Below are 14135 nucleotides of genomic sequence, written 5' to 3' on the forward strand. Positions count from 1 at the left end.
TTAAGTGTTTATTTGCATTCTGATAAAAATTAAATGAGTAAAATTCTTTGAAAGTACTTACCGTGTAGTGAGTTTTCAGCACATGTTGGTTGTTATTATTAATATGCTTTGGCAGAAATGTACCCATACATGTAGTTGTCTATTTGAGGTCCACGGGGCAGTCTCTTCTCTGCCAGTAAGCGGTAAGTCTGTCTAGGACTACCTTTTTACATTCTCTAGTCTGAACCAGTATATTTTCTGACTCTCCTCACTCAGTTTCTCTGTGTTAATGACTACAGCTTGAAGGTCTGACCCACATTTTTCTTTGTTCCTTGATGTGTTAGCTACTTGTCTGTTCAACACCAGTTTTCATGTCATGAGCCTTCCCTGGCACCCTTCTCCTGATTTGACTTTGTTTCCTTCCTTGATGGTTTGGTCTTGAGGTTGTTCTCAGATACACTTTACTCAGCAGTCAGGGCCTAAATTCCGCAGCTGGGCAGCTCTTGCAGTTGTAATCTGCATCATTGGTGCTGTGAGTTTTGATCTCTTTCTTTTAGGATCATACCAAAACAGAGTTGGATGCTTGGAAGCTTGTTCGAGTTAGTGAAAACTTCCGAGTCATTGCCTTGGGTTTGCCAGTGCCTAAGTACTCTGGGAATCCCTTAGACCCCCCGCTCCGTTCTCGATTTCAGGCCAGAGATATTTATTATCTACCCTTTAAGGTAAGTACAAACAAGAATAATTTATTTTTTAAACAGTTTGTCTATTTGTATTTGGTTACTATAAAAATGTTACTAGGTTTGTATGTCCCTCTCAGTAGTTAATGGAGAGAAAAGGATATGGGGTAAAGAAAATCTCTGGAAATTCAGAAGAAAAATTATTGGGGCATTACTTATCTGATGGGCTTAAAAAGGCTAATTTTTAGAAAATGATGTGTATCAAACAATGTTTTTTTTTTGCTATTACTTACATAGTGTCTGCTTAATTAAAAGTATGAAGTGTGTCTATAAAATTTGCTTTTGATTTGTTACATTCCTTATTGATTTGGTATGTTTCTGTGTTATTTTAGGACCAACTTAAACTGTTATATTCAGTTGGAGCCAATGTTTCTGCTGAGAAGTAAGTATTTCTGCTACATACACACACACACACACACACACACACACACACACGCACACACTTTTATATAAATATCTGGACACTTAACATTGAATTTGTTTATTTGTTTTGCACATTGATTAATTCATCCATTCAACAACTATGCTTTGAAGAATTTTTTAGTAACTGTGGTAAGTGCTGATGATAAAGTTAATAAGACATGATCTTTGGAGACAAGAAACTCAAGATCTAGTAGAGTTTAAAGATATGAGAATACATTAGTTTAGCATTATATAGTAAGGGCCATAATTTCAAAAAGGCATTGGCATTTGAGAAGCATCCTAAAGAATGAGTAGGCTTTTGCCATATAAAGAATGGAATTAACGAATCCTAAGAAATTATTTTTAAAGCATGGGATATGAGAGTGTATGCCTTGTTCTTGCGGCTATAAAAAACTCCTGGTGGCTGGGGTTCAGGTTTGGATTGAGAAGGGAGGGAGGTGAGGCTGGCAGGATAAATTTGGGCCAGGTTGTGAAAAACCTCACATGTTGTGATAGATTTAAGAAATATGTCTGTGTATCTAGTCAGCCTCTGAGTTTTAAACAGAATATTATAATATGAAGCTGTTGTTTCTTAAGAATTTAATAGTAAACGTCAGGGTGCCTGGGTGGCTCAGTCAATTAAGCGTCTGACTGGCTCAGGTCATGATCTCACAGTTTGTGGGTTCGAGCCTCATGTTAGGCTCTGTGTCGACAACTCAGAGCCTGGAGCCTTCTTTGGATTTTGTGTCTCCCTCTCTCTGCTCTTCCCCCACTCATGCTCTGTCTCTCTCTCCTTCAAAAATAAGTAAGCATTAAAAATTTTTTTTAAAAAAGAATTTAATAGTAAATGTCATTTTGTATCAATTAAGATGCCTCAGCTATTTTATGTTTAACAAGTGAATGCATTTTATGCATTAAAACTATTAGAATAGCATTTAACATTACTTAATTTTTTCCCCTAGAATCTCTCAGCTCTTGTCCTTTGCCACCACTCTCTGTTCCCAAGAATCTTCTACTCTCGGACTTCCAGATTTTCCTTTAGATAGTTTACCAGCTGCAGTTCAAATCCTGGTATGTATAAAATAAATTAATGACTTGTATACCCAAATGTGGCAAAGAGAACTTAAAAGTTAATCCTTGGGGATTCATCATTTCAGTTTGCCTTGTCATATTCCTCTAAAAATATTACAAGACCTGAGATTCGCCGACCCATGCCGTGCAGTATACTGTACGGAGACCAGCAATGTGTTGTGAGCCCTTACTGAGCTCATAGCCTAGGAGGGAGGTAGGTAGACATGCAGTTCAGGTAAAAACTCCACAGAGAGAAGGATGACTCAGCCTGGAGAGGCCTGAGGAGCCTGCAGAGGCGGCCTGCAGCCTGAGGCAGGGAGCTGGGGCTTTCGCACTCAGGCACCAGCAGTCATTGGTCAGTGGGTCATCACAAGGGACACAAATTTCCAGGCACTAGCTGCTTTCTTGGCTGTGAGCAAAGCTGGCTTTGGGAGTTCAAAAGTAGTCTTCTTTAAAAGCCCTGCAGCAGCTAGCTGTTGAAAGGGAAAGGTGGGAGGCTCAGAAAAGATAAAAACAGATCCGAGGTGTTTGGTAGAGTGTAAACATTGTCCACTACAGTTTAACAAAGGTTGTGACGGTCATGTCAGGATTGGTGGAAATGCCCTCCAGGCAGAGGGAACAGCATGCACAGAGGTGTTGAATCACAAACGGGCTTGGTATGTTTGAAGAATGATAAATTGTATCGTTAGAGCAAGCGTGTAGGGTGAAGAGAGAGGTGAGAACTTTATCGTGAAGTGTTTTGCATGGTGAGTGAAGTTGTCTGGATTTCATGGTGTGGAGGAAGTGGCCTGTTAGATATTACTAAGTAGGTGAAGCGTGGAGTAATCAGTTCTATGTTGGAGGAAGATACCTCTGTGGGCAGGGAGGAGGGACGGGGAGAGCCTGGTTGCATACGGACCAAATAGGAAACTGTTGTAACAGTCAGTGAGAGACTGTGCTAAGGAGAGCGTAATCCCAGGTAGTACGGATACTGCCGAGACAAGAGACTTATTTTTAAACTTTTGTTCCTATTCATTTAGGTTTCCTGAGACTCAGTGAGTTAGGTTTCACAGGTATTGTTCGCACTGTCCTCTGTGTTTAGAACAGCTTTTCTCTTCCTTTTTATCACATCTGCTTTTTGTTCTTTTTGTTTTTGCTTGGAACATTTTACTTTGATAGTTCTCAAATCTAAAAATAAAAGTTCAAAAACAGTAAAATGAACATCTATAACCCCTTCAAGTAGAATCACCAATTTTTAACATATTGCCACATTTGTTTGCTCTCTCTCTCTCTCTCTTTTCCGAACCATTTGAAAGTAAATTGTGATCAGTATTTTTATATACTTTAGTATGCAACTTGGAAAAAGTCGTAAGACCTTCTTCTGCATAACCAGAACCATTATCACACCCTTCAGTATGTTGACAGAAATGCTATAATATCATCTACAGGACAACCTATGCTGAAATTTCTCTAATTGTCCCTGTTGGGAAAGCAGTTTAACTTGGAGAAAACTTTTGAGAATAATAAACACTTTCTAACTTTGTAGTTATAACTATGAAACTAAGTAAATGTGGATGTGATTAACTCAGATTAGGAATAGCGGCGCCTGGGTGGCTCAGTCGGTTATGCATCCGACTTCAGCTCAGGTCATGATCTCACTGCTTGTGGGTTCAAGCCCCGTGTCAGGCTCTGTGCTGACAGCTCAGAGCCTGGAGCCTGCTTCAGATTCTGTCTCTCTTTCTCTCTTCCCCTCCCCACCCATACACTCTGTCTCTTTCAAAACTAAATAAACATTAAAAAACAAGGAATACAAGTGAAGAGCGTACTTTGGGATGAATAGGGTAGGGAAACATGTTCAGACATGTAGTTTCAGGCATGTTGAATGGAGGTCAATGGGATATCTAAAGGGTCACATTTGGGCAATTGAGAATTCGAGTCTATAGCTCAGGACCAGATACTGAGACATGGGAGCCATTAACAGATAGATGGTAGCTGAAAGATGGGGGTGGGTAGGCTTACCCAGTGAAAGGGTGTGGAACAGGAAAAGAAGAGGGAGTAATGAATATTTTTTGTGGACTTGTGGAAAATATGAGAAACCTCTTGGTTATTTTTTATAATCATATATACATTTTGGATATGTCATATATGTCAAATATGCATTTCAGATAAATTTTTTGTGATTATTTTGGATGTTCTTCACGCCTGTGTATTTTTGCTCCTAAATAGGATTCCTTTCCTATGATGTCAATCAAACATGCAATCCAGTGGCTTTATCCATACACTATCTTACTAGGACATGAAGGGAAAATGGCTGTGGAAGGTGTTTTAAAAGTAAGTATCTGCTTTACTTTTCTTTCTTTTTCCATTTCTCTTCTTGTCCCTTCTTTTCCTTTCTTCCATTTCTCTCTTCCTCCTCTTTCCTTCTTTTTCTCTTTCTGTCTTTCCCATGCCTTCCCTTACTTTTCCTTCCCTTTTTCTTCTAGTCCTGGAGCCACTGGCATGCCAGTGACAGGGAAGCAAGTACAGAGGTGGCTGCTGTGGTTGGGAGACTGGTTATATTGAAAAAATGAGTAAATCAATTGAGAAAATGAGTGAATAAATTGAGGATTATAAGAGCTATGTTTCTTACCATTGGGAAAGGAATTTATAAGCATAGAAAGGGAGAAGAAAAGAAAGACCCCTGAGGTGTTAGATTGGAATTGGAGGCATCAGTATGAACTCATGTTTTTTTTTTAAATATTTTAATATATATAAGCAGAGTAATAGATATAGATACTGTGTATGTATGAATATACAGACACATATTTTCTAGCTCTGTCCCCTTAAGAGGGCCTGAAAACTATGACATTCCAGTGGCAATGATCATACCAAGTGCCAAGACATTGGTTTCTAAATACCACACTTCCTAAAAGGAATCAGGATTCCTAGAAAGTAGTGCTGGTTCAAGGCTCAACACAGGGAAAGTACATGATGAACCTGGATCATCTTATTGTGCCCAAAAGTAAGGAAATGTTTAACAAATGATGTTGACATACCAAAGTGACAGAGGAGCCAGCTTGAGGTGGCCCCCATTGGCCAAAATGTGGGACAATTTTAGCATGAAAATAAACAAAGATAGCAATTGTTTATAAACCATTAAACAAAATAGGAATCCCTGAGTTCATATTGATACAAATGAGTAAATAAAGGGGGAGAAGAAAAATCTCTTCTTAATATAGAACACCTATGAATAAATGCAGAAAAGTCACCATTTGGCAGCCACCAGTGTGGAAGTTGATTTAGGTAGGAGTCATCAAAGGTTTTAAAACTGGTGGGTGGAGGGTCTATGAAGAATAGGATATTGATGTAATCTAAGAATATCTCCTACCAAAATACTCACTTGACTACAAAACAAAAAAATGGCATTTTTATAGTAAATACCAACTTGACCAGGTAGGACAAATCGACATTATGTGTCTCTTGACTGTTGAGCTGAGAAGGGCTCAGCCTCATTTCAGGATATTCTGGATAAGAATTCACTGCATGAATTTGGCCATGAGAAAGTATTGTATAGACCTAGGTTGAGGGCCCTCTTACATAATGAGAGGCCTGTATTCTTTAGAATTGTCCCGTTCATAAAAGAAAAAGAAAAACTGAAAGACTGCTTTAGATTGAAAGAGACTAAAGAGATATGACATGTGATCCTGTGTTGGATCCCGGACTAGATAGGAAAACATGACATTGTTAGCACATTTGGTTAAAGTTGATATGGTCTGTGGATTGAATGACAGTGTTCTATTAAAATGATTTCCTGATTTGGAAGCTTATGTGGTGAATATGTTGGCCACAATTCTTGTTTTAGCAAATATGAACTAGAATATTCAGGGATGATGGAGCATCATATCTGTGGCTTGCCCTTAAATGGTTCAGAAAAAGACCAATTATAATGGGTGTGTTAGGGATGCTGGCGGCAAGAGGGAGGTAATAAATATGCTAAAATGGTAATCTTTGAAAAATCTGAGTGAAGGCAAAATAGAAGTTCTTTCTACAACTGTCCTGTAACTTTCCTGTAAGTTTGAAATTATTTCAAGATAAAAAATTTTACAAAGTGAATATTCATTATAACTCATTTCAAAATAAAAAAAAATTAAACGAATATAACACTTAAAATTTATCTGCCTGTAACTTAAATTATTAACTTGAAAAGTAAGGACTTCATATAAAACTATGGAAATTGCTTGTAGACCTATCATTTAAATTGATGAAGTTCTTATTTTTGTCAGAGTGGTTCATAATATATGGAGTTGATTTTCTTTCAAAATACAGATGCCATAATTTCCTCATTGTATAGTTAATGGTAGTGTTTTCTAAAGGGCCAATCACAATATATATCTTATGACTATATATTTAAATGGGTTTAACTCCTGGCAGGAATTTATTGACTTACCCAAATTGCTTTTTACAACAGACAGTTTTTGTTTTTCTTTTGCAGTTTGGCTCAAAGAGCAGATTTCTAAGGAGTAGGTAGAATGTGAACACTAAGCTGTTGGCTCTGTGTATAGGCCCTTCGTTTCCTGGAGGCCAGGAGTTTACAACCTTACACAAATGGAGTGGTATTTGTTTCTCCCTTATTCCAATATCTACAAGGGGAGTACAGAAAGAGGTATTCTTTATGCAGCTACTAATAGTGAGAAGAACTCGGAAGTAGATGCTAGGTACTTCAGCAGGTGTTTCCCACATACCAGCTAGCCAAAGAAACATTATTTTCATTTATTGGTGATGTCAATAATGATAACAATAATAGTAACAATAAAAAAATAAAACTAATGAAAAGTTCTTCCCCATAGATGCTGAGAAGTATCATTGGGGATAGAATCTAAATGAAAAGCATAAAGAAGCAAGGAGAAAATATAACCATATAGTTCACTTTAAGTTTATTCTAGACATTGACAAAAAGAACTAGAATTCGTCTTTGATTTAATCAACATCTGAACTAAGTTGGCATTGGTCATTGAATAGAGCACCTAGTGTTGATGAAAAAGGCTGTAATTCCAGATGTGCTCCCTCATTGCCCCTCAGCACAATGCCCAATGCCTGGAGAACAATGGTAGGTAGATAGGGATGAAGAAGATGTCATGGGAAGGGCTGATAAAATGAAGCAAAGTAAACTTTTTCATGACAGAGCTGAGAGAAGATATTCAGTGCCTAGAAAAGTCAGTTATGAACCAAGGCCTTTATTTTTATAAAGAAGCCACTTCGATGTGCTTCTGAGGTCTTATTTAAAAAACTAGTCACACAAATTAGACTTCCAGTGATGATAGTGGAGTAGGAAGATCCTAAGCCCACTTTGTCCCACAGATACAACTAGATAACACCCACATTCGTGTAAGTAACCCAGAAAACACCCAAAGACTGGGAGAACACACTATCCACAGTTAAATGAAGAGAAGAGAGCACATTGAAGTGAATAGGAAGGGTGAAGATGTGGTCGGGAGCTAAATGGCGGGACTGTCTGTGGAACAGAGGGATGTCTTGGGCACAAAAGAGGGGAAAAGAGCAGACCCTCACACCAGGCATCCCAGGCATGGGAGACCAGCAAAGGGAAGATGAATCTCCATAACATTTGGCTTTGAAAACTAGAGGGGCTGAATTTTGCAAGTTCTTATAATTAGCAGGGCTTACCATGTGGAACTTTGAAAATCTGTGGGCTCAGCTCTGGGAGGGTGATAGGAATCTAAGTCCCCACCATTGTAGAAACAGCATGACAAATAGCCCCACAGAGATACAGCATAGAAACAGCAGTTTGGAAAATGCTGGGGTATATGGGAGGATTTGTTTGCCAATTTCAGAGCACATGCTGGAGGGGTAGGGATCTTTGGGAGACTTCCTCAAGAACAAAAGAGCTGGCAAATACCATTTTCTTCCCCCACCCTCCCAGCCTAGATACATGGCCATCTTTAAGAACCAGCACAGCACCAACATGCCCTGCCTAACTTGCTAAGAGTGCACCCAGGTCCTGCATTCTGCGGACACAACCCCTGCAGTGCATCCTTGGCCAGAGCACACCCAGAGTGGTGCCACAGGATGGCAGTGTGCATGCAGTCCCAACTGTGAGCACCACTCCAAAGTGACTCTTGCCCCAGAGAGAGGAGAAGATAATCGCACACACTAGTCCAACTGCAGTCCCAGTCATGGTCTGGAGGCAGACATCTGGTTGATTGCGGACTCTGCCCACCGACAAAAGCTTCTCAAGGGACAACACAGGGAAAGCACTCTGCAGTTTGGTGCCACTGCATCTCTGGCAAATCCCTGGTCTGACTCAAATCAAGCCCAAGGCAGCCTCAGGCTGGCTCACTAACAACACAGGGATCCAACCCTGCCCACAAGGCAAAAAGACACATTGCAAATGACTGGATTGAAGGCAAAAGTAAAAGTGGCTCAGCCAAAACAGTAGGGTGCACACAACACACATAGGAGACACCTGAAGTGCCAGGTCTTGGTAAATAGGGGACATTGCACTGCAGAGCACTATAGATCTTCTTCATAAGTCCACTACTTTCAAGAGTAGGAGATGTAGCTGAGTTTCTTGACACGTGAAAACAGACACAAAGAGTTAGACAAAATGAGTAGACAGAGGAATATGTCCCAAATGAACAAACAGGACAAAATCACAGCAAGAAAGGTAAATAAAATGAAAATAAGTAATATGCCTGATAGAGAATTTAAAGTAATGTTCATAAAGATGGTCACAGGACTTGAGAAAAGAGTGGACGACATCAGTGAGACCCTTACCAAAGAGATAGAAAACAAACAAAAAACAATCAGATGAAGAACTCAATAACTGAAATTAAAAATACAGTAGGTAGAATAAATAGTAGATTAGAGAAGAAGAATGATCAGTGACCTGGAGGACAGAGTACTGGAAGACAATAACACTGAACAGGAGAAAGAGAAAAACATAATAGAAATGAAAATAGACTTAGGGAAATCAGCAACACCATCAAGCATAATAACATTTGCAACATAAGAAAGAAAGAAAGAAAGAAAGAAAGAAAGAAAGAAAGAAAGAAAGAAAGAAAGAAAGAGAAAGAAAGAAGAAAGGAAGAAAGGGAAGAAAAGGAAGAAAGAAAGAAAGAAAGAAAGAAAAAATGAAAGAAAGGATGAAAGAAAGAAAGAAGGAAAGAAAGCAAAGGGTCAAAATTTATTTGAAGAAATAATAGCTGAAAACTTCTTGAATCTGTGGAAGGAAATAGAAATTCAGATCCAGTAAGCACAGAGAGCCCCCAATAATACATTAAAAAAAATTATTCACCACGATCAAGTGGGATTTATTCCTGGGATGCAAGATGGTTCAATATTTACAAATCAGTCAACATGATACCTCACATCAATAAGAGAAAGGATAAAAAACATATGATCATTTCAATAGATACAGGAAAAGCATTTGACAAAGTGCAACTTCCATTCATGAGAAAAACTCTCAACAAAATAGGCTTAGAGGGAACATACCTGAACGTATTAAAGGCCATATCTGAAAAACCCACAGCTAACAATCATATTAAGTGGTGAAAAACTGAGAGCTTTTCTTCTAAGATCAGGAATACAACAACGATGTCCACTCTTGCCACTTTTATTCAACGTAGTGCTGGAAATCCTAACCACAGCAATCAGACAAGAATTGGTAAGGAAGAAGTAAGACTTTCACTATTTGCAAATGACATATAAAGAACACCCTAACGACCCCACCAAAAAACTACTAGAACTAATAAATGAATTCAGTAAACTCACAGGATACAAAATCAATATACAGAAATCCTTTACATGTCTTTAAGACTTAAGAGCAGAAATAGAAATTAAGAAAACAATCCCATTTATAATTGCACCCCAAATCATAAAATACCTAGGAATAAACTTAACCAAGGAGGCAAAAGACCTGTACTCCGAAAACTATAAAACACTGATGAAAGAAATTGAAGATGACACAAACAAATGGAAAACATTCCATGTTCATGGATTAGGAGACCAAATATTGTTGAAATGTTCATACTACTCAAGCAATCTATAGATTTAATGCAATTTCTATCAAAATATAAACAGTATTTTTCACAGAACTAGAACAAACAATCCTAAAATTTGTATGGAACCACAAATAGCCAAAGCAGTCTTGAAAAAGAACAAAACTGGGATCACAATCCCAGATTTCAAGATATACTACAAGGCCATAGTAATCAAAACAGTATGCTACTGGCACAGAAATAAACACATAGATCAATAGAATAAAATAGCCCAGAAATAAACCCACAATTATATGATCAACTCATATTTGACAAAGGAGGCAAGAATATGGAATGGGGAAAAGACAGTCTCTTCAACAAATGGTGTTGGGAAAACTGGACAGCTTGTACATGCAAAAGTATGAAACTGGATCACTTTCTTGTATCATATACCAAAATAAACTCAGAGTAGATTAAGGACCTAAATGTGAGATCTGAACCATAAAAATCTTAGAGATCATAGTCAGTAATTTCTCTGACATCAGCCATAACAACATTTTTCTGATATTATCTCCTGAGGCAAGGGAAACAAAAGCAAAAATAAACTATTGGGAACACATCAAAATAAAAAGTTTCTGCACAGCAAAGGAAATAATCAAGAAGAAAACTAAAAGACAAGTTACTTAATGGTAGAAGATATTTACAAAATGCATATTCAATAAAGAGTATCCAAGATAAAGAACTTACACAACTCAAAACCAAAAACACAAATAATGAATTAAAAAATGACCAGAAGACATGAATAGGTATTTCTGCAAAGAAGACATACACACATGGTCGACGGAAGTATGAAAAGAAATGCAGCATCATTCATCATCAGAGATATGCAAATCAAAACCACAATGAGATATCACCTCAGACCTATGAACATGGCTAAAATCAAATACAAGAAACAACAAGTGTTAGTGAGGATGTAGAGAAAAAGGAACACTTGTGCAGTGTTGGTGGGAATGCAAACTGGTGTAGTTATATATACACAATGGAATATTCAGCCATAAATAAGAATGAAATCTTGCCATTTGCAGCAACGTGGATGAAGTTAGGGAGTGTAATGCTAAGGGAAATAAGTCAGAGAAAGACATATACCATATGATTTCACTCATATGTGGAATTTAAGAAACAAAACAAATGAACAAAGGAAAAAAAAAAGACTAACCAAAAAACATACTCTTAACTATATGGCACAAACTGATGATTACCAGAGGGAGATGGGTGAAATAGGTGAAGGGGATTAAGGGCACACTGAATAATGTGTAGAATTGTTGAATCATTGTATTGTACACCTGAAACTAATGTAACATTGTATGTTAACTGTACTGGAATTAAAAAAGCAAAACAAAACAACTAGTACAAATGAGTTAAAGTTATAGAATACCTTTAAGGAATTGAGTTTTTTAAAGAAAGTAGCTAGTATTGCAGTGTTTTGTTTGGCCTTTATTTTGCCCTTTATGATACAGGGGAACATAGAAAAATGATTGAAGGACTGTATTACAGACAGGAAATAATTTAAATTTCAGAGTCTAAAAAATTGAAAAAGGAATGGTATTACTTAGATAAGATTAGAAAAAGTGGTTATCTTTTCTTACGTGTGTGAAGAGCTAGTTAAGGAATAGTTAACTTCTTTTTCTAACTCCTCAGTAGATAAATAAGGGTGGGTGGGGACCTTAAATTCATTCATCTGAACCTAAAGAAAAACTTTCTTTTTGTAAGATCATTGTGATACATACAACCAGATTAGAGTGTTAAATTGTTCTCTTTAAAAATGGTGACAGTCTAGTGATTGGTATAATTTTTTTGTAATCTGTTCTAGGACAGTCCATGTGGTTCATTTGTTATTCTAAGTGTCTCTATTTTCTCAAGCTAATGTTCACAGATGGACAAAATTTTATGTATCCTCAAATGATTTTGAATTAAGAGAGGTGAAATTGAAGGCAATATTGTCGAATGGGAAAAAATATTGAATGAGGGAATAGCAATATCTATTGTAATTGCAAACCAGGAAGATACATATATATGTATAATAACTTTTCCTTGAGAAATAAATCAACCTCTCAGGTCCCTGGGTGGCTCAGTGAGTTAAGCATCTGACTCTTGATTTTGGCTCAGGTCATGATCTCACTGTGAGTTTGAGTCTCGCCTCAAGCTCTGCACTGACAGCGCGGACCCTACTTGGTATTCTTTCTCTCTCTCCTTCTCTCTCTCTCTGCCCCTCCTGTGCTCCTGTACTTTCTCTCTCTCCCTCTCTCTCTTCTCTCCCAAATACATAAGTAAACATAAACAAAAATTTTTAATTAAAAGCAATAACTTCTGACCTACATTGTCATAGAAATTCATAGATATTTGCGTATGAATTAGATATCTGTTTGAATTTTAGTCTAATCCCTTAATTAGACTATTTTAAGGAAAAGTTATTACTCACTGAAAAATGCAGTAAGCTAAAATTCAGAACACCTTTGTTTCCCAAAACAAGCAATAAAAACGGTTAAAATGTCTTTCATTCCTAAGATGGTACTTGTCGTATGATCTTGGTACTCTAAAAACATGTTTCTGTGGTCATATATTACTTCTAGCTTTTAGTTAAGGATGTCTTAAAGAAAATACTCTCACTCTGAATCTGCTCTACTTTGAGAATAGTACGCTTTTGTTACAGGATAGTGACAAGTACATTTGGTCTCCTAGTAGCATGTCTTGGCTCTCTGTTCTTCTTAGGTAGGACCAGTTGGGTCTGTCTAGTACACTTGAAAACATGGATGTGGATCTGGAGCTATTTTGATATTAGAGATAAACACTTGGGAGCTAGTAATAAATATATGGGTGTTAGTTGAATTGATCACGTAAATGAAAGAACTGAAGAGGAGTGTATATGGTGAGAAGTATTGTCTGAAGACTAAACCCTGCAAGAACCAACATTTAAGGATTGGACAGCACACAGAGAACCTTCAAATTAGAGAAAGAGTAGTCAGAGCATGCAAATGGTTCGTAGTCTGAAACTGGATGAGATTACTTAAAAAGTGAACACCAAGCAAACATATAAAAGATCCACTCCTGAAGTACCCTGATGGGCACTGGTCAGGTAATTGAAGAAGAACCTGCAGAAAAGACTGAGAAGAAGGGAACAGTAAAATAGGAGGAAAACGAATTTATTTATTTAGTTAATTTGGTGAGTAGGGTATTATTGGTGAACTTAACGGGAACAAAATGTTAGTGGAGTGGGGGGAATGTAAGCCAAAAATCAGTCAGCTGACTGGTAAATCAGAGATGAGAAAGCAGAAACAGTGATTATATACTACTTGTAAAATAAGTGTGATGGTGAGAAGCGAAAAGATAGTGTTCACTCAAGGATTATGTAGAATCAAGAAATGACTTTATTTGTTTCTTGAAATGGGAAGACAAACATCTTCATAGGAAGAGGGGATGAAATCTGTGGAATACATGGAGAATATTTATGGATACAGCCTGAGAGAGGCAGGAAAGGACATTTCCAGAGCGCCATTCTGCCTTGGTTTGGAATGATGGAAGACCATATTTTTCCACCCTGCAGCTGAGGTGATGGAATTATCATTAACCGAGATGGAGAAAGCAGACTTCCAGTGGCTTTCCACTCACTCATAATTAAAGCAGAAGTCCTTTCTACTGAGACACTGGGAAAAGAAGTGAGGATTGATGAAAATATAGAGGATTTTGAGGACTAGGGGGAAAGAATTTTGTGTGTTCATTTAACAAACCTCTGTTGACCGCCGACTGTGCCCCATGTATGATTCTAGATTCTGGAGATTTGGAGTGAGCCAAATAGATACATTATGATATTATCCTAATGGGGTTTATTTTCAAGCAAAGAATGGAGGAGTACGTGCATGAAGGCTCTGTTGTGGGTGGAGGAGGCAGCTAGATGACCAGCTGAGATAGGAATGCATTGGTTCAGAGGACCCCTAAG

The 14135-nt window shown here is 37.7% G+C and overlaps 1 protein-coding gene across 2 annotated transcripts in view; it reads left to right on the forward strand.

Moving 5' to 3' along the window:
• The window catches only part of VWA8 (von Willebrand factor A domain containing 8), a 370895-nt gene that overhangs the window by 74055 nt on the left and 282705 nt on the right, over positions 1 to 14135 (forward strand). For both annotated transcript variants that reach the window (XM_042927004.1, XM_042927013.1), the window contains exons 6-9: positions 537 to 701; positions 1049 to 1098; positions 2081 to 2189; positions 4395 to 4499. In XM_042927004.1, the coding sequence (XP_042782938.1) occupies positions 537 to 701; positions 1049 to 1098; positions 2081 to 2189; positions 4395 to 4499 (429 nt within the window). The remainder of the gene's footprint in view (positions 1 to 536; positions 702 to 1048; positions 1099 to 2080; positions 2190 to 4394; positions 4500 to 14135) is intronic.

Source organism: Panthera leo, chromosome A1 (assembly GCF_018350215.1).
Source record: "Panthera leo isolate Ple1 chromosome A1, P.leo_Ple1_pat1.1, whole genome shotgun sequence".
NCBI lineage: Eukaryota > Metazoa > Chordata > Mammalia > Carnivora > Felidae > Panthera > Panthera leo.